This window comes from Phlebotomus argentipes, unplaced genomic scaffold (genome assembly GCF_947086385.1).
Source record: "Phlebotomus argentipes unplaced genomic scaffold, Phlebotomus argentipes genome assembly contig_15, whole genome shotgun sequence".
NCBI classification, from domain to species: Eukaryota; Metazoa; Arthropoda; class Insecta; order Diptera; family Psychodidae; genus Phlebotomus; species Phlebotomus argentipes.
Genome location: NW_026776181.1, coordinates 6,218,954 through 6,239,841, shown reverse-complemented (window position 1 = coordinate 6,239,841; position 20,888 = coordinate 6,218,954). Strand labels below are relative to the sequence as shown.

The following is a 20,888-nucleotide window of genomic DNA, read 5'->3' as shown; positions in this document are numbered from 1 at the left end:
CAAATCACGAACAGATTTAGAGAATAATTCTCATTCTAGCACATCAATTCTTATGCTCAAATCGCAGTGATCGCAATTTATTGGCAGAATTAAGCATTTTTAAGTAATATTTTAATTCTTTGATGCCAAAAAACAGTGCAAATTGCGATAGACTTACACATAACCTCAAAAATTGTAATTTAGACTTGAAAAATGTTGATTTAGAGAACTTTCTGCACAATTTCAACTCGAAAGTAGCAATTTTGAGTTCATTGGCAAATCATAGAAGACGATTTTGTAATCTGGAAAGCTTCCAAACTATAATATTTTCAGGTTAAATATCAAATGGAAGCTTAAGAAATTGTTTATAATTTGAGAATCAATGAAATTTAGAATTGTGAGGCACATTTGGAAAGGTGTACAGATCTAAGACATCTTATCCTCCCCTTGAATTGAACGTCAGACTTTCTCAACAGCTCTGCGTCTGACTGTAATTCTTATCAGTTGACTTATTCTCAGACTTTCCTATCACTCACATTTTCTCACGTCGCAATCAGTAAAGATACACAAAGCCAAAATGAGTGAAGATTGAGGAGGGAATTTCTCATTTCTCTGCGGAATTCTTCGGCCAGATGTTCAGTGTGAAATTGTAAATCTATCGCCAAAAAGCTACTTGCGCTATCAAGAGAATCACTCGAGCCACTCGAAGGGTGACAAATTGTCCGTCGCCGATAAAATGCCATCTCAGCCACTTACTCTGACCTGGCGAAGTGTCTCAGAAGCCCCCGAACGCGGTGGAAACGACGTGAGAAGCGAGTTTAGTGTCTGGCGCGCGGTGGTGAAGTGAGCTTAATCAGGCGTGCGGCAGGTGGAAAGAGTGCCAAACATGACACCTGTGAATTCCCCGATAAATACCGTGGAAGCGATTTTCTGGCTCTTGGCGCTCTCCTACGTCATCCTGGGTCTGCTCATCAACGTCCTGCACAGCTTCTTGCCGCCCTTCGTGCGCCGCGTGCTCTTCTATGGCAAAATCTCGGGTGACGAGCCGACCAGGGGTGGTCTGGCCGCCCTGCTGCTCGTCCCCAAGGCCTGGTTTCGCCACTTTTATCTCTTCGCCGCCATCTGGAGCTCTCTCGTCGTCCTCGTGACTGGCGAAGGACTGGCCAGCGGACGAGTTTCCGCTCGCTTCATTGGCTTCCTCGACAGCGTTTGCGGAAGTCAGAGAACCGTGCAAAGTGAGTTCCAGTGAGCTTTTATTGCGAAAATGTGCCAACACACAAATTTATCTGCCTATATTTGCCATTGAGCAGAAGAGAAAACTCATATGAAATAACATGTGCAGCAAAATAAATATTTTCACAAGAGAGAAGAGAAGGAAATTCTCGGTGAAATGCACTTGGTTTGCCAAGCACAAATAGAAGAAGCAAAGGAGAAGATATATATTGAGGATGTATTTTTAAAATTCATGTCAATATATAGGATTATACGGTGAACCCCTTAATGTTCTCCCGATCCTCACAGTGACTCTCCAGTCTCCATTGAATTTATGACAACATAAGTACATCGATTCCCAAGTTTATTTATTGGGCTAAATATAACTTTTCGAGTGACTAAAGAGTTTTCTCAGCGATATAAGCGGAAATCAATGGAAGTTATATTTATTTTCCGGATTGATATTGTTTGGATTCGCAATGCTTATAGTTAAACCAACCTGTTGACAGGCTCCTAATCGTGATAATCTCGTAATTCTTCCAGCCACCTCCTTGGAGACCTGTGCGGCGCTTATCTTGATGTACATTCACATCCTCGTGCGGCTCTTCGAGACTCACTTCACTCAAGTGTTCTCCAAGAAGGCAACAATGAACCTGATCCAGTATTTCACATCCTTCGTCTACTATTTCGGCGTGATAGCTCTGCTCCTGTGCCGGGGTCAAGGATTTGTCTCCGGAAGCAGCATTGAGCTCCGTTTGCAGGACTTCTCGTGGCGCCTGCTTATCTGCTTCCTCGTCTTCGCCTTCGCTTCGTACCACCAGTTCCGCTCCCACGGCATCCTAGCCAATCTGAGGCGGAACAGAAGTGGCAAGGTGACTTCGGAGGGTCACTTTCTGCCCACTGGGGGCTTCTTCGAGATGGTCTCGTCGCCGCATATGCTCTTCGAGTGCCTCATTTACCTCGCCATCTTCGGCATCGTGTGCAGGAACTCCTCCTGGCTGGCCGTCCTCGCCCTTGTGGCGGCCAATCAAGTAACAATGGCTTACGAAACACACCTGTGGTATTGCAAGAACTTTCCCAACTACCCTCCTCGTCGAGCGGCTCTCATTCCGTATCTCCTCTGACCTCACAGTCTGCAGAAACTTCCGTCAACTATTTCCGAGCATTTATGTGGAATTCACTGTGTTATGCATTAAATAAATGCTGAAAATCTTACACATCTGCTCCATTCACAATGATTTGAATATGTTAAAGCCTCCATTGAAAATTGCTTTAGCACTTTGTGACACAAAACACTTGCCCGATGGCGTAAAAATGAGGTTTCATTGCATTATAATGGTGAAAATATATTTTATGACAAAAAGCTTTGTCCACAAATTGCCTTGATATAATATTTGGGGCTCTTTTGATATTTTTAACATCATACAAATTTAGGTGTGATGCAAATTATGGTACATTATTTTTCAATTTGCACAATATTTTAATTGCCATGTGCAATTACAACCAATTTTCTGAGTGGCAAATTTCCATGTGAAAAATGACCTGGAAAGATTAATTATAATTTTTCATGTAGTTTTGCAGCGATGCATGAACAGCCATAAATCACTTCTATTCGCACACAATTTTCACGCCTTTCGGGTGACAATTGCGGAATCATATTTCTCTTTGTCACCCTCTTGGCGGTGTCGAAGATGAAAGACTCTCGCGCAGAGATGATACGAAGTCATCATTACTCTTGAAAGCTTTATTAAATTCATGGCCGGGACAGGATTGGGAGCTGTGCAGGGTTGAAGTACTGAAAGGACACTCCATTTGATTCAATTTCATCTTGTTTCAGCCCTTTCTCGCCCGTGTGCATCGCCGGGGCGGAAGCTGGGCGGGAGAGAGCGCGGACAAATAGCATGGCAAATGACATGAATTTTTGAAATTGTCTTCCTTGCGAGGCGCCTTCACGGGTGAAATGTTCTCGGCTATTTCTCTTGCTGTCCCGCGGGATGGTGTTGTTATGACGATGGATGGTGCGGGGCATGGTCGAAAAAAGAGCCATAATAGCACTAATTCTTTACACGCGCGAAACAAAGAACTTTCCCTCTGACCAGGCGAGCGGTGTGCGAGCGAGAGCGCCGGCAGCCCCAGTTGTTGCTCGCCGCCGCGGCGCGGGCGTCTGAGCGAGGCGGATGCTGGGGCGCTGCGCTGGGCGCGGGGGCGGCGCGGCGCGGGTGCGGGCGATCCAGGGCGCATATTCAAATGGTGCCGGGGAAGGGGGACGCCGGGAGCGCACAGCAGCAAAAAGTGAGCTCACGATGACGTCGAAACATAACAAGGTCCACGGGAGAGGCACTGAACATCATCCCAGTCAGTGTGACGTCGATTGGCGTGAGAAGGTGACGCTCATCGTATGTGACAATGATGCTCGACATCGACTGAAAATTGATGGGCGCCAGAGATGGGAAAACCTTGAGATTCTCTACACCATCACTGAGATATTCGCTAAATTTCCAAAGTCACCACTTAGCGGGGAAGATGAGCTGAAAATTGAATTTTCACTCAATACGATTCAATTGCATTTTCCTTTATAACACATATTTTTGACCTACAAAGCTTGAACAGGAATTGCAGAACACTTTCCTCCGAAAGAAAGTCACAAACCGATTTTCAAAGAATGATAATAATTAAAATTTGAATAAAAATAACCAAAATATGATCATTTTTCAAGACAAACTTAAATATTTAATTATTTAATGCACATATGGCCGCCAGAGGGCAACAAAGTTGGCGTGGGGGACGCTAATCATATCGAATTTTTCTCATTCTTTTCTCTGTTTTCTCACGGATTCTAACACTCTGTGACTTTCTAACGTGATCCTTGCCAGAAGAGAAGGAAATTTGAAAGCTAGACTGAGATTTCACAATAGAAAACCATTATTTCGTTATCAGCTGATCAAGTTCAAAAATTATTAGTTCGATTCCAACTTATGACAAATTTTTTGACATTTTTTTTTCTCTTTTTGTTGTTTTCCCATACTAAATAAAATCCACAAAAATACAAAAAGTGATTTAATAACTTCAAAGTTTATAGTCTGAAATCATGAGTGACTTTTCCCTGGATTTTCCTTAAATATTTGCTTTAAAATCATGTTTCAATAAATAATTTTCCCCTGTTTAATAGTTTTATGTGTTCTTATTATTGACGTTATTATTTAATTTCTCCTATTTTCTACCATTAGTTTCAGTATTTCTAAGCATATTTCTCTGCTGAGTTTTAAAAGCATAACCGAATTCAATTATACAAAAACTTATTTCCATACAAAAGCCATAAAAGTATATTAAAATAATATTTATTGTCTAAGCAATAACACTTTCGCTTAAATACATTCAATGCAATTGAAAGTTATGTGTTGAAGAGTTGTTTCGGTTTGAGTGCAAGGAATTCTCACTGTTCAGGCCATTTAGTTTAATTTAATATTCATGAGTTCTCCACTGTGTCAGCCTTATAATGAAGACTATAGCAAAAACCCCTAAGAAACACTGTCTAAACTTCTTTGGCGTGATAAGAAGCTAAAGTTTGCCGGTTATATACAAAAGAATGTATGCGTATATGGATTTTCGACTGGAAGTCGGGGCGAAACCGTAGAGAATCAGCACATCGTTGGCAGTTGCGGTGGAGAGAATGAGGATTTGGGTGTCATGGGAGAATCTATTTCTGGACCGACAGCGAAGTAACACAAGAGGAGCTCCGTTGAGATGGCTTGACTCTCACGCGTCCAATCAATGCACATCAGAGCGCCTGGATATTTTTCTGCCCTCAAATTGGATTATGTTGGACTTCGGGAAAGTGTGTGAAGAGATCTTTCGCAGTGCGTCGATGTATTTACTCGACTTGAGGCCTGGATTGTGGGCAATTTGTGGCGCTAATTGCCCAATATTTCAAAGCAAGGAGTGCTGATGTTGCTGAATTGCTGATGAAACAGTACTGGAAGCATTGGAAACAAATGGCATCGTCACACCAAATCAATTAGACTCAACCACCGAAGGATTTGTGATGAATTCTGAATCCTCCGGCAAAGGGAAGAGCTTACATTGATGCAATGCCACAAGCGCTTCGAACAAAAACGTCAGCAAACAAATATTTGGATTCCATTCAATGCTCTGTGTTCAATTACCTGATACATTCAGTGTGAGAGATAGAGAGGCACTTTCTTCTGGGATTGCGCGATGCAAAGTGGCCTCGAGAATTGGGCGTGCTGTGAAATAAAGCGGAGAAACTTGCACCTTTTAAGAACATGGAGATTTATGAAATGTCTGGCAGAGAGCCAGAATTTCTCTTGGAAACGTCCTCAAATTTATATCTTCCTCGTGTGTTTGGTGTGCATTTCATGAATATCGATACTGATGATGGAGTGACTATTAATTGACCTTTCGATCAAGCGGCAGTAAGATTGGAGAACCTAATAAAAAGTCGTTTTACGACGTCAGGCTTTTATGGAGGTCCTCTCTTTGGGGAGCAACTCCTAAAAGTGGCCTCTGGCAGAAACTCCGGACTTTTATAGCTATAAAATTTCTTTTAAAAATTCACTAAAGTCAATTTTTAGGCTGATGATGATATCTCAAACCATTTCGCATCCCATTTTGTCCTAAATTTCATCCATCGCGTGTCTATCGGAAGCGCCATTCAGCGGAAAAACAAGAAAGGGCGTCAGCTACATATATTCGCTCTTTTTTTCATCTGCAATGTACATATGTATGAACTCTCAACTTGGCATTGGTATTCATCAATGGGAGGCAGCGTGGATTTCATTCTTATTCATTGTTTCACCGCCAAGATGAAAAGAAGTGCGGCATTCATTCTCGTTTGCGGCTGGTTTTGGCAATTTGCTCAGAGGCTGGAAAATTCTCGTGGGACTCTTCGCACGTAAACACGACGCGTCTGATGGGTTCTCGCAGCTCCGTTGATGCCCCATATGGGGCCTATATCATCCTTTACGGGACACACACGGCGCTGCAATTTCGGCTGTTGCTTCAACACTCGCGCTCATCGCCAAATCCACAGCTTCGCTCATGCCGCATGTGTGGTTCACTATTCGAGCCACACTATTTGCTCGCTGTCGCTCTGCTGCATCTCCGTTTGGGAAGAATTCGAGGGTCAAAGATGTCAAACTTGGCCGAATGCTCGCCTATAATTGATCAATCCGCACTAAAACTGAGAAATGTTAAGCATTCCGCAAATGAATAGGGGACAAACAGCCCTTGCTATTCCCGCTAAAACAGTGTTAGAGAGTCTTAAGCCATTTCACATTGCGTTAGAGAAGTATAATTGTAAAATTTGACTAAATTATTAAAATTCAAGCAAACAAAATCGTGATAAAGAGAATTTAGTATTATCTTTCGCATTCATGTTTGAAAATTAGAACCATAAACACACATTTGGAGCTTCTGATCTATCATTTTAAAATAACTCATTCAGGCAGTACAAATTGCAAATCTCCTTTTAACACATGTGGTGAAATTGCTAAACTTTTAACACAATTGCTATAACCCCGAATAACAAAGAGTATTTTACTATAAGACTGAAATGACACATTTCTAACACTCAGTTTTAGTCGGAATTGATCCATTAATTGAGCAAATTCTTGACAATGATTTTCCCATCAATATGACAGAATTTACACACTGTCTAAAGATTGGAAAATGCCATTAGATGAATGCTGTCAGAACGTGCTTAAATTAGAATGATAGGGAGAAAGTCAATATGATATCTGAGAATAGCAATTTGAATATCCAAGTCCAGTGCATTTGCGAATGTCCAGTTTGCAAAATCAATATTTCCTCTTGCATTTCTAATGGGATTCAATTTAGTGTTGACAATTCAAGAATCTCCCCACATCCAGTGCTCAATATTTCAATTGATCAGGAGCTATAACTCCTTCGGCTGTTGCACAATTGTGCGAAAGCTGCCACTGGACTGCAAGCCTCGCCATGAATACACACGAAACGAGATTGAGCCGGAACAATATCCGTTCCATTAAAATTCCACCTTGATGGCCTTCCGCCGCCTCTTGTGCGCCTCGCCCTTTATTTACTATCGGGGAAAATTATTTAGCACTCCACCAGCCACAGTGGTGCATGAGCAAAGTTTCGGCTGATCGCAATTAACCCGCTTTTCGCCCAGCCAGATGAGATTGAGGCTGGGATATTATCATAAAGGAGAGTATTTGCTGGAAGGGTGGCTCGGCGGAAGGACGTGCTATTCTGCCGTGAATTTATTAATTAAGTGTCATCAGGAGCTGTTTATCTTGCAAAAATTGCGCCACACAGTGTTGAGATTTTGTCACCATATAAATTTTTCCACGCGAAGAGAGAGAGAGAGAGTGTCTTGAGAGCCCTCTAAAGCAATTAGGCAATTGGGTGGGCTTATTTAAATATATGAGATAATAAGGTGAAGACCTAATCCTCGGGCGGTGGGATAGTTATTACGGTGTCCATTTGCATTTTAATTAAAGACGAATTGCTAAATAATCCTTACCGTCTTTGGGGGCGCATATTGTGGTGAAAAGCTGCTCGATATTCTCGCGGAAAATTCTCTCCGCCCAGGTAATTGTTTGACCTGGCAAAGGCAATTTTCTCTCCCAAGCACACACGGAGATAAGTTGTCAGATTACACGAAATGACGGAATTTTAAACACACCAAAGCCACAATGCCTCGAGCCAGATCGATATATATCTAAACATTTGGGGGTGTCTCTAAACTGGCGCTTTTCTGGCGTTGGCGGAAGAAAAAAAAAAAGTTTCCCATTTCGCCGGGGTATTTCAATAAATCATCGAGACTTTTAATGGCTCTTGGTAGGGCAAAAATGAAAATAAATAAAATTTGTGTGTGGCAACGAGATATCGATTGAAATGACAAAATACCGGAGTTGGATTCACTTTGATGTCTGACGACAGGAGACTTGACTTTCGCAACCCTTTACATTCGCTGACACTCGGCAAAGATGAATTGTGATATGGGTATTGAAATTTATGGCATTTTCCGAGGAAAATTACCGCAGAAATATTAACGCACTTGACCGCAAATATTTTCTCGGGAAGACGCTTTTATTGCTGTTTACCTAAATTCAAAGTAATGAGACTTCACACTTGAGGTCGGAGTGGCAAAAGGGAAATGTGGGTGGAAGGAGACTTTTTTGGGTGGTATATTGGAAATCAGCAGAGGATACACATAGATGTCAATGTGAAATATAGGTCAAAGTGAAAGCCGGAACAGGAGACACTTGAGCACAACATCGCTGATGGGGAGGAATTTCTAATGACGCGCTGTGCCCAAAACACGACAAATCAATTTAAATTCATGGCGAAGGAGAGCAACGTGCCCATTTGAAGGGTTTTTCGCACGCCACAAATCATGATATAGGTTCAGGAGTTCGGCTTTCTGCACACACACACACAGCCTAGGCGGATCCTGCTCGAAGGCACGACTTCATCAGCGACTGACATTCAGCGCGGCGTCTCCACATCCATCACGAGTTGCCCCTTTTCGTGCTGGCCTATATTTCTCACCTCGAAAATGTGCAGGAAGTTATATAAAGCCGCATGAGCGGCGATATCCGCGGCTTTCTTCGCTATCCACTCTTTTACATTATTTATAGTGCGGCGTGGCGTGACGAATGGACAGAACAAAGGGCGGCAGGGCGCTGATATTGGCGGCGGTGAGATAGGAATTAAGTCGAACACTGAAAGAACTCGATGCCATTCTGGTGGAGTTCCATTGTGCGAGTGGGAACGAACTATATTTATGAAATAAAATAGAGTTGACTTAGCAAAAGATTCAAGATCGTCCAGATTATGCAGAAGAAAACATACGTCAATTGTTGAGACGTTCTGAATTTATCTTTAAGCTTTTTGTCAATTTTAACAATGAAAATTTATGGACTTTTCAGTGGATTTAAAGTGCGACGAGACAGAGACATTGTTAAATTTTATGTGAATCAATTTCTTTCTTCCGTCGTCGTAAAACACATGAATATTTAGTAGATTTTTGAGACATTGTTCTTGTATGAATTCCAAACTCCTATGAATACTTGAGATGCAAAAGCTTATTACAATTTGCATGGCCTTGCAAGCTATATAAGTATCTACATTATGCTCAATTTTCGTGGAATTTCCAAAGACAGCGAGAAGAGCACTTTGGCAGAGTATTTTCCAAGTTACACAATAAAAGCCGAGGGGGAGATAATATGGTCAGAAGTGGTGTACAGCTGAGTGGAAGTATTGGGAAGTGGAAGAGTTCGAAAACTTACAACATTCCTTTCCTGAGTTCCTGATTCCTTTCGATTTTTACTTAAAAGTAATTATAAAAAACCTTTTCTAGGTTATGTCACAAATTACGGACAGATTTAGCGAATAATCCCCATTCTAGCACATCAATTCTTATGCTCAAGTCGCAGAGATCGCTATTCATTGGCAGAATTAAGCATTTTCATGCAGTAATCATTGCTATTCTGAATCTTTGATGCCAAGAAACACTGAAAATTGCGATAAAGTTAAACATAACCTCAAAAATTATCATTTAGACTTTGAAAACATTGTTTTAGAAAATTTTCTGCATAATTTCAACTCGGAATTAGCAATTTTGAGTTCACTAACAATTCATAGAAGATGATTTTGTTATCTGGAAAGATTCCAAACAAATATTTTCAGGTTATGGCCGAAAAAGATGCCCAAAGAGTGATTTTAAGTGGATTCTTGTAGAAAATATCAGATGGAAGCTTAAGAGCTTTAGTTCAATTTAGGCAGTAGTGCGCAAACTGTGTACAAATTTTATGTTCTAGAATTGTCAGGCATATTTGGAAGCAGTGTATAAAATTAGGGCACTTTATCTCCCCCTTGATAGAAGCTAAAGTGGTCATGAGTGAAGAACAGTGGAAAAAGTGATTACTCTGTGCCATTCTGTATTACCAGGGAATTTTTTGCACCCGATGCAGAGATATTCAGCGACGTATTAAATTGTGAATTTAAGTATCACATCCGGGCGGAGAAAGTGAAGTTTGGGATTTTTGGAAAATTGTCAAGGAAATGTCGCATATTATAGGCAAAGACTCGTGCCAAAGCAATTTCTGCAAAAACTTCCTGCATACATGACACTTTGGCATTTTCCATTTATCTGTTGCAGCGTTCATCTTACTTGACATGGTAATATTTTATGCCGGGGCAGAGGCAAAATATTACCACCCAAAGACACCGCAATTTATTCCTCTTTCATTCTCTCTCTGCATCACGATTTATTAGTGATATTTCAGACTGCCATCTGTAAGGCGTTCAGAGCTCTGCAGGTGGATGATAGGTCTCTCAACTCCTTCAGGTCTCCATCACGGGGGGGGAGAGAAATATGATTTTTCCTCGGGTGGTTTCTCCGTGTTGTGCCGCAAAGAATGCCACACACACACACAACATACACGGGAAAATCCATAAGTTGAAGGAGCTATAAGATACATGAGCGGATTTCCTCGCCGTACAATCACTTCCTTCCGCGTCCGTGGAGAAATTGAATTGCGGAGGGAGAAATTGGACAATCAATTAAGGGGGTGGTGATGTAGAAGACGTTTGGCTCCGGGTTCTCAAGTACAGTTGGAGAAATGGAATTAAAATTGCTTGTTGAGAGTCAGAAAAGAGATTTCAAAGTCTCCGCAGGTGTCATTTTGAGATTTTCAAGAGTTGCAAAACTTTTCCATATTTTCCCCGTCGCGTTCTTGAAAATGGGACTATATATATACATATATATGTGTGTGCTTTCCATATGCGAAGGAGTGATCCACCCAGTGTGACACTGACATATTAGGGCGATGAACAATACACGTTCGCCCAGGCAAAAAGACGAATAATTTCCCATGGAGAGACATATTTTACTGTCGTCGCGATGACTCTTCGACTTTCACCTCCTCAAAATAGGAGCACTTTCTCCTCTGGCGTCGGTAAATATTTGCCAAATTGTGATTTAAATCCGCCCAGCACACTTGCAAGTTCTGCGCCATGAAACTTTAATTGAAATTGCAAAGTAGCGACTGATTCGCTGAAGGGGGAATTATTTATTTATTCACCAGCGGAAAGCTCTCTTCATTCCTCCTGATGAGCTTTCTTTCAGTCTTTCTGATTAATTTTCCTCCCCGCCCCAGAGTGAGGTGACGGGTCGGCGTGGGAAAAAATGGGGCAATTTCCTCGTCTTGCGCTAATTAGCATAGCGAAACAAGGTGAAAGACCACCTCGTGAGGCTGTTCTTTTGTGCAAATCTTTGCATTGTTAAGCAAATACTGGCTTTTCCTTGCAAATATGACCATAAAAAGTCATCACTGTGCTTTCCAATTCACCAGTTTACATCTGAAATATGCTTTGTGTTTCAACATTTCACCATTTTCTAGCCGCAGTAAAATGAGAAATGCTCGCAAGATAGATTCTTCTGGCTCTTGAGTTCATGTCACAGCGATAAATCTTAATTTGAGCGAAATTCTGGAAACTTTTATGGATCTCGTATCAACTAATAGCATGTCCTAATTTGATGTTTTGTCGCTTTCGACGTAAACTTCCCGAATTCACGTCACAATAACAAGGATTTGATGAACTTTCCTCGCAGTGTGACTTCGCGACATAACCAAGAAAGGCAAAAAATCGGCGAAACTTTTCCCGTTAGGACTTTTAATAGCGCGCTTTTTAAGCTTTCGCCAGCGGAATGACTGTCGCGCCCTGCAAGAATGTCATTTCAAATATGGAATTTCTCAAGTGGAGGCGCAACTTTTTCTACCGCCACTGAGAATAAATTGATTTTGCTATTTATAGTAAAAATTCATTTATTTTTATTCAGCACCACACACAGTGTATAATATCGATTATGGCTTGATGAGCAGGCTTCCTTCTGTGCTGAGCGATTAGCTGCATTCCTCACTGAACACCTTTTCCCACCGCATTATGGAGTCGCTCAGCTGAAACATGACGTGAAGTTGGCGCGGGGGCGGGAAAAACAGGCCAAGAGGGACTTTTTGAGAAGGTCTGAATGGTCACAGATAAGGAAATGTGCCTTGATTTATTAGATTTGCAGAGAGTTTAGACCCAGACGGGCCAGAAGTATTCCATGGGCAAACAGATAGAATGACAAAACTCATTACATCATTCGTCTTGAAAGGAGTTTGGCGGAAAAAAAAATACGGGAAAAATGCTATCGATTTAATTCCTCCAAGGCTTAAAGTGGCCGTTTTGAGTTGAGGAAAAGTTTTCAGAGAATATTTTACCTTCAAAGCTGGGAGATTCTGAAGTGTGCACGTCACTCATTACACACAAACATGGAGAAACATTTCGCCAAGTCTCGAGATTCAGCGTGGAAAATATATTTTCTCTATAAGTGAAATTTAACTTCAATTCGCCCTCGAGGGTGGCAAATGCCGTGGAGGAATCCAAGAAGGTACCTTAATATTTTTCATGTCACATTTCCGTGTTTGTCATTCGCGCGAACTTGTGTATAAAGTTTGTCATTATTATTCCTCTTGTATTGTTATCCAGTCTGTGTTCAACATTACAGTAATGGGTGTAATTATAATTTCACTCGAAACTTCGACATGTTGGAGGCTTGATGGCATGTATTTAGTCAAATTGCCATGTGGAAGATGAGTATTTTATTTAGGACAATATAATTGCCATTATTGGCGATTTTAGCTGAAAAAATTAATTATTTGCTCTTCAACAAAGCGTCCAATCAGACCAAATTGCTAAATGTGCAAATAAAAAACTATATACAGTGGAATTTTTCAAGGGTGGATGAAATGGTTAGAATTTGTACACCACTTCCTGACACTTCACACACTTCATAAACCAGCAACTAGTAAATTAGTAAATTTTAATAAGAGATTTTAAAGTTCTCTGTGATTAGATGTTTTTTCGTGATTTTTTTTCTGATCATAACCTAAAAAACGACATTAAAAAACCTTAAAAGATTGTTGAAAACATTAAAAATATACAAATTTTATATTTTTAATCGTCGCAATTCTCTTTAAAGCCCAAAATTGAATATTTTAATTCAAAATTTAATGAAAAACCCTAAAAAAGGACAATATTCAAATCTGAACCACAATTTTGTACAATTTTAATCTTTTTTACTAGTTAAAAACTAAAATCGCAATCATTATTTATGGAAATGCTTAAGTCTGCCACTAAATTAAGATGTTTCCAGTTTAGGTTTTTAGAAATCTCACTTTAAATAATCTCATAACCTAGAAAATTACTCTGATGATTTATTTGAAAACAAATTCTAGTTTTTATCGAAAAAATGTATCAATTTTGGTTTAGAAATCGCTCTCTAAACAGAAATATTACGAATATTGAAACACTTCCACTTCTTAAGCACTTCTCCTGAGCTGTACACCACTTTTGACTATAATGTCTCCCCCTTGGATTTTATGCGCAACATGATTCTCAGAAATCAGACCGTAGTTTGCGCGGAAAGGAAAAAAAAATCCAAAATTTCACCAATGCTTTTGTGCAAATTCAGGTCATGATATTTGATTTCACCAATTGCTCTATTAATTAAATCTATTTAGTATCACAGAACCGATCAATGTTGGAAAAAAAAATTTTTATTATCCGTGCTGGAAAAGCTTGTATGTCAGTCAGATGAACGATTTTTAATCCCGTGATTTCCCAAAGAGGAACGAGTGTAAAAAAGTTTTCATTGGGTTTTCATTTTCCAATATGCATCTCGTGCACATCCTACACAGCACAAACTTTTTAATCCGTAGTCTAAAGAGGAAAAGTTCAATTTCTTGGATGACCGCTTCGAAACAAATTAAGTTGAAGAGCCAGAGTCACTGAGTGGAAGTTCTTCTAAAAACGGAGAGTACAGAGAAAATGCTGAAGTTCGTTAGCTGGATACCTGAATCCTTCTAGCTTAGTCAATAAATATGCCTCATCCGCTAAACTTTAATTCTGGATGAGCTTGAATTTATCGCATGTGATTCCATGCTTTAAATGACTCACGCTATAAAATCCTATTCTTAAACTGGGGTGTATAACATAATAATTCTTGGGGGAGGCAATTTTTCCTCGAGACAATTGTGTGTCATTCTCCACGACAAGAATATTAAAATCCCCAGCAATTAATCTTGGGCGGAAAGTTTCCACATTGGGTGTTATTGTAAATATTCAGTGTAGTGTATCGGAGTGTCTTTGTCTGGCACAATATAATAAAATAGCGTGGCTATAGAGAAGATTGCCATTGTACACGGTGGCAGAGGATGACAAACGTGGAACAGGTGAAACACTGAGAATCACAAAATGAAATGGAGTCTGAAATAGAACTGGGGAAATAAAAGAAGCTTTTACATATTTTATAGCCTCACCGGGCGCCTCCACTGCACAATGCCTCGGCGGCTCCGCTCTTTGCCAAAAAGCCCCATGGAACAGCCAATGAAATTGTCTATTCACTGTGTCACAAGTAATAAGTTAATTTATTGCCTCTCCACCCTCAGTCTCTCGCCGTTCCGCCGTTCCGCCAATGACGATGATGGCCTTTGACCTGTGGCGGAAGTATGCAAGACTTTCTGCAGGATTGCAAGTGTGGTGGAAGTCGAAATGCTTCAAGACTCGCCGCGTGATTTATGGTTTAATCTTCAGTTTAATTGGACAATTGGCGTTTCCCATTGTTGAGAATTGTGCAGAGAGTATTCCAACTCCTTATTTCGCTTGCGCGCAATTTGCATAATTTTGTTGGTTTATCGTGTTTGAAGGGATCTATATTGAAATTGATTTTCGCTACAAAACGAGAGTCAATGACAATTCGATGTGCAAAGCGGACTAATGACAAAAGATTTGATGTCTTTTGCAAGGACTTTCTCACGCGAATTTCTTCTGATTTATCTCGTGGTTTTGTGCATTTTGCTTGGTCCTCGAGAAGAGCCCCAAAATCTGTCCCAAAATAAACCCTTAATTACATCACTCAATGACTGGTGATTGCTTTTAAAATATTTTGGCTCTCTGCTTTACGATGAAGACCAATTAAATGGCAAAAGACAGAACCGCAAATTGTGAGCGAATATAGGAAAAAATATATTTTTGGCACTGAAGGGAGAAATCACATCATTTTCCCACTTCGCTCAAGAGCATATCTCAGCACTGCTGAGGACATTTATGTCCCTTCCCGGGAGGGAAGGCGATGCTTAGGCCGCCGATGTGAACACATCGAATCCATACCTGAAAGAGACAGAAATCACACGCTGAGCTCTTCCCCAGTCTCCCTCTGGGCAGTTGAACTTTCTAAGCTCAGTTTTTTTTCCGTGGGGGACCTGCAGAAATTTTCCATCTCGACGAGGCAGCGCTTTGCAGCAACCAGAGAGCGTCTTGTTGAGCATCAACATGAAATAATCATAGAGAGTTGTTGTGCTGCTGGTGTGCTGTGTATAGCCATCCTGTTTGCACTTGAGCCACGTCTGTGGAAAACCCGGCTGTAATCATGAGGCAGCATGCCGCTATATGCGCAAAAGCATGGTATTCTTGTCGTTCACACTCAACCACATATCCTGTATCTTTGTTCCGCGCGCCAAGGCAAGGGTCTCCAGGTTACGCGGAACACCAGTTGTAGTTTGCCCGTCGAGATGTTGAGATCGGTGTGCGGATATTATTTTAATCATTTATATATCTATCACTAGAGGAGCATCTCCTGCAGCCAATCACCCATCATCACCTTGACTCATACTTCTTTTGTGTGTGACTTAGGAACACTCTTCATATCAGTTGTGGATCAAAAATACATCTCTTCGCGTAGACTTTTCGTCTCTTTTGCATATTTATTTTGGACCATTTTTTCTCCTCTTAGTTTTATTTTTTCACGTTAAGATAGGAAAAGAAAAAATGCCGAGAGAGTCTTCGCAGAGATGTAGAGAATGTATAAAACGTGTGATAAAATATAACGTGTATTAAGGCCCAGACACCGCAAAGGAGCAAGTGTGACGAGAAAAGCGCGCGACCGTGAGGAAAAAGTATAGTTATTAAATTTCTAGCCAAGAAATCATTCAATCTATTTCGGTGGACCCACGGAAGGCAGTGTCTGGTGTGGAAAAAAAGACGGCCCCAGAGGAAATTCTGTGACTGTGGTGTTAAACCAGAGAAAATCCCACTGGAAATGTGTATGTGAGAGCTTTTCGACAATGGCAAAGAGAGCTATAATGAAAATGCTGGTCGAAGGATATAACCATTAATATCGTGAAGATAATAAAATAGAGTTTCAAGTGGTCTGAGAGATAAGGACGGATCTCCATCCGCTTCGCTGGGGAGCGACACGGAAGTCCACACAGTGATTGTGTCAGGAATTGAGGAGAATTTTATGACTCTCCACGTCAGTCCGAAAAGGACTGTGCGTTGAGGCTGATAAATCAAATAGTTTTTCATTCGGAAATAAACTGCAAAATCGATATCCAATCGCCAAATCTTGGCCCATCTCCAGTCGCTCTTGTGGGCTTTCACTTTTCAATTGGCACCCAAACCACATCGGGGGACACCAGAGGTCGTCTGTCTCCCGGAAATGGCCCGCGCGAAAGGTGCCCCCGCCGCCGCTCAGTGGCATTCGCGGGAATATTGCCTATTTGTCTCCTTTGAATTTTCACTCATGTGAAACGCGTAACGATTACACAAAAATATATTAATTTCTTCACACTGTCGTGACACATTGATGTCAGATAATTTAATATTTGCGTCATTTCGCCGTATATCGCAAGAAGAGATAACCCAGATCTGCTGGCACTGAGGCCAACGCGTCTTTCTATCGTCCTCACTTCTTCGCCTTCCCCGCCTCGGCTCGCTACTTGCGCCAATAATTGCACGATCGAGTGTAATTCTTCAATTTCTCCCGCACAAACATCATCAATCAAATGACTTTCGACAAACCCTCCCGCCTCCCAACCCTCCCAGATCCGCCAAGATGCTGAAAATTGATGCTGCAGTCAACAGAAGTGCTGAGCTGAGGAAAAAAGACCCCGTCAAGCATAATTGCAAGAGTAGCGTGTGTTTTGCGTCTAAATATAAAACATCAACTCTTTGACGCGCTCATGAGCAATTATGTGTACGGAAATTGGTTATGAAGAGAGAAGAATCGCAATCAGAACCGCGTTGCATCCTTGAGAAGAAAGGAAAAACAAGCGGAAACTCCCGAATTATTAATTACACTATGTACAGCACGGAGCTTTTTAATTGATTACACCAAAGTGTGGTGAAAGCTTGGGATGATTTTACTCCAGATATCACAAACTGAAATTTGTTTTACGACACAAAGTATTTTCTGCTAGAAACCTTTCAATTTGCGTGAAAGAATTTCATTGCTTCTCTTGCTGTGCATGAAAGTTAATATTGTTGAATTTTAACAAGAATTGACAAATGCAATTTCCGGTGAAGCCCTCAGTTTTTCCAAATTAAAAACCCTCAACAGTACAAATGCAATTTCCTCATGCTCAAAGCTCTCTCTGGAGCCGCAACTGCATCGACGGGGGTGAAATCAATTTCCATTTTCCACAAGAATAGATCATCGTGATTCGGAGTGATGCTGTTTGCAGATGGACTGGTTAATCGGCGCAGCGAGTGAGAAAAAGAAGCCAAGGGGGTGGAAATGTAATTAAATTTAATGGCATTGCCGGCGGGAAAATAGTACGAGAGTTTTTCTGCAAGTGCGCTTGTTGCACAGCTGAAAGCGTCGGGAAAAGCAAAACAATTGGTCACAATTATAGCCACTCTGGCAGTGATCGTCTGAGATCTCTTTGGTGTGTGCAATGATTACGAAATTGCGTTATATTATTTCTGGTACTCGCGGTGATTTTATTTCGGGCAACTTGGCACGTATTTATAACCTCATTTAAAAATATCAAACACCACGGCGTTTATTTATACAACTGTAACGATGTATTAATATCAAATTAACTTTTTCTTTAATCTTCAAATGTATATTCTTATATTTCCGCCCACGGACTCGCCAGATGAGAGGCGCAGCGATCTGTGGTGGGCGCGAAGAGGATGGCAAGATCCTCATCTCAGAGACACAATAAACACATTAGGAAATCCTCAGGCGAGTGTGTGAGGAGAGTTTCCAATTGAATGGCGTATCGTCACGAGCACGAGGGCGCCGTGATTGGGAAATAATGAAAAACACTCCGGTGACATCAGAAAGTGGATAATAGGACGACGAGTGCAAGAAGCATCGTGGAAAGTTGAATTGCAGTGTGAGTGTTGTGTGACAATAAAAACCATGAGCTCAGTTTCGAGTGGTGCAATGGAATAGCGCAAGAAGTGGAGGGACAAAGCAAGTGGTGACTCTTGACGAGGTGGGCGAGTTGGGGGTGAAATGAAGAGATTGTGTCGCCTAAGCGTGGCCCGAGTTCCGCATTGTGTGCGCGGTGGATGAAAGGCGATACGCGATGTCTTCGCCAGCGTGATGGCCTTTCGACGACCATGTAGCCATTATTGCTGATAAATTAAATATAAATTGAATTTGTCCAATAACACTCGTGCAGAGAGGAACTGCCAGCGACCCGTGAGACACACACTCTCTCTCTCTATTCGCCGTGCACGCGAATGTGTGACAAGGACTGAAGCATGAAGAAGAAAAAATGTGAAAATCTGCAGACTTGCACACGCCGATCCTATTGACCGGTTGTCAGCAATTGCGTGGCATATTGCTGAGGTGCGATCCCTCTCTTCCTCCCTCACTTCCATCCACACCTCTCTTCCCCGCCTGGGAAGCCTTCCGCCCTCCTGTCTCGCTTTCCGTGCGTGAAGTGTCCGTGAGCTCGTCAACATGACGATGTGGCAGAGTGGTGGCATGGGTCACGGAACCCAGAACAATCCGTGGATGAAATTGATGGGAATTGTATCGCACAAGGAGAGGCGACACGACAATGCACAGAGCCAAAGTGGATCCAACGAACGCACCCTCAACCAGTGAGTATATTGACTATATTTCCTTATTTTCCTCTACACTGAGAAAATCGCATCGCAATTATCCCTATTTATGCTGTTAAGGAAGGCATCTGTGTGGTTAAAGCTTCTAATAATTAAGGGAATATCCGCGAAACATCCCAAATGTTCCCATTCTTAAGGTCGCTTTTTTCCTTGCTTTTTTTCAAATTTATATGAGAATATATTTCTTAAAAAAAACAGGCACAGTTCCTCAAATACTCAGAAATAGCTTTTTCGCAGTTTTATTTCCCAGTAGAGAGATTAAAAGTGGAATATTTGCTTTAATTCTCAGTTCTAAAACTTCAAAGAACTTAAATTTGAACAAGTCTTGTACATTTGTGGGCGGGGCAACGAAAGGGGCGTGGCTTTTACTGAAAATCTTTAATATAAACAAGGAAATACATTGCATAACTGCAACTTTTTGCACAGTTCTATGTTTTATTGCCATAAAAAGGGTCAGGAAAGCTTTCGGGGCTTTGAGACTTTGTGTGAAAGCTCCGATGGGACTCATTAGCACAGAGAAAATGGCCATAATTTAGGATGTTGGGGTTTTTCAGCGCATCTCGTCTCGAGATCAAACAAATTGACTCATCAGGCCACTAACCCAGAGCTAGTTAAGCCATACAACATATATCATAGCCTAATAACTGCCCCGAAACACTATCAGATACAAGGCCAATTCGAGGCGGTTTTAAAGAGTTCCGAGATGCCTGCCATGCATGCGAAAGAGATAGCCAATGTGGGGCGCTCAGGAAGCAACCTGAACCGATAAACATCAGGAATTGCGGTCCCGCCGTTGGGGTGTGGGTTAAGGAAAATAATGATCCACAAGGAGGAGCCCCAAATATTTCCCCAAAATATTCAGTGTGTCGATTTACATAACAGCCACTGGCACTAATCTCAATATTTTATAGCGGCGAGGTGGGGTGGCAAATTAATTAGGAGGGAGTTTGGCCAGCATTATCGACCGGAAGTGCGGCGAAGAAGTTTGGCGCGAAGGAGGGCAAGAAGTGGGCTTCCTTAAATACCTCACTGTCATGAAATACAGATTAGAGTCTATCACATTTCGCCTGTCCGCAGGCACATCAAATATAGGATGACTGGATGAAAGAAATTGGGTGTGGAGAATTTTTTCTGCCCTCCTGATAAATATTGAGTCGATGGGTGCGAAAGAATTTTATACCCGCCACTGACGCAGTATATCTTGCTCATTTCTCACCCCCACGCGCGCCACCCCTAATCAGATAATGCCTATAGTGCTGTACAGCAACAAGCAAGTCATCGCATTCGCATAAGTAGGGGTGGATTGTGGATGGCTTCTCCCCCGCTCAGGCATTTGTACCATTGTTGAGATGATGGCAGAAGAATCTAAATTGATGGCTTCTCAGTTTCAATCATAAACAATGAAGTGTTCCACACAAGTAACTTGATAAAATGCCCTTTTGATAGACACTCAACAAATATTTCACTCTTCGCTACCACGCTTTTTCCGCCCTTATCTCTGCCGGATGGGGTGTATTAGATTTTTCCCACAGTTGCTTCGGACTCGCTTGGTATTCTTGGCTGACGAGCTGAGGATGCTGTGCTGAGATATGGCCTGGCTATTTGTTGGCAAATGCCATGTCAACGACACGAGCATTTTTTATTAGGATTAAAGAAGGGATAAATATCATCCGATGCCAATTGGATGACTAAACTCGAGCCCAGCAAATCAAATCAGCACAAAG

The 20,888-nt window shown here is 41.5% G+C and overlaps 2 protein-coding genes across 3 annotated transcripts in view; both read left to right on the top strand.

Moving 5' to 3' along the window:
* Positions 1-493: 493 nt before the first annotated feature.
* LOC132262180 (polyprenol reductase-like) lies at positions 494-2,426 on the top strand. The gene is made up of 2 exons (XM_059761345.1): positions 494-1,214; positions 1,735-2,426. The coding sequence occupies exons 1-2, from the start codon at positions 866-868 to the stop codon at positions 2,313-2,315; spliced, it is 930 nt and encodes a 309-aa protein (XP_059617328.1). The 5' UTR covers positions 494-865; the 3' UTR covers positions 2,316-2,426.
* A 13,422-nt stretch (positions 2,427-15,848) lies between these two features.
* LOC132261670 (potassium voltage-gated channel protein Shaker) overlaps positions 15,849-20,888 on the top strand; it is a 96,852-nt gene continuing 91,812 nt past the window's right edge. The window contains exons 1-2 of one of the 2 annotated variants that reach the window (XM_059760577.1): positions 15,849-16,346; positions 18,183-19,143. In XM_059760577.1, coding sequence (XP_059616560.1) covers positions 19,001-19,143 — 143 coding nt within the window. In that variant the 5' untranslated portion in view covers positions 15,849-16,346; positions 18,183-19,000. The remainder of the gene's footprint in view (positions 16,347-18,182; positions 19,144-20,888) is intronic. The other variant, XM_059760578.1, reaches the window with a different exon arrangement.

What these genes read in the sequence shown, in the direction of transcription:
- LOC132262180 (XM_059761345.1), top strand. Translation starts at nt 866, where the DNA reads ATGACACCTGTGAATTCCCCGATAAATACCGTGGAAGCGATTTTCTGG. An exon ending in AAGTCAGAGAACCGTGCAAA is followed by an intron (nt 1,215 to 1,734) that starts GTGAGTTCCAGT and finishes TAATTCTTCCAG; the next exon opens with CCACCTCCTTGGAGACCTGT.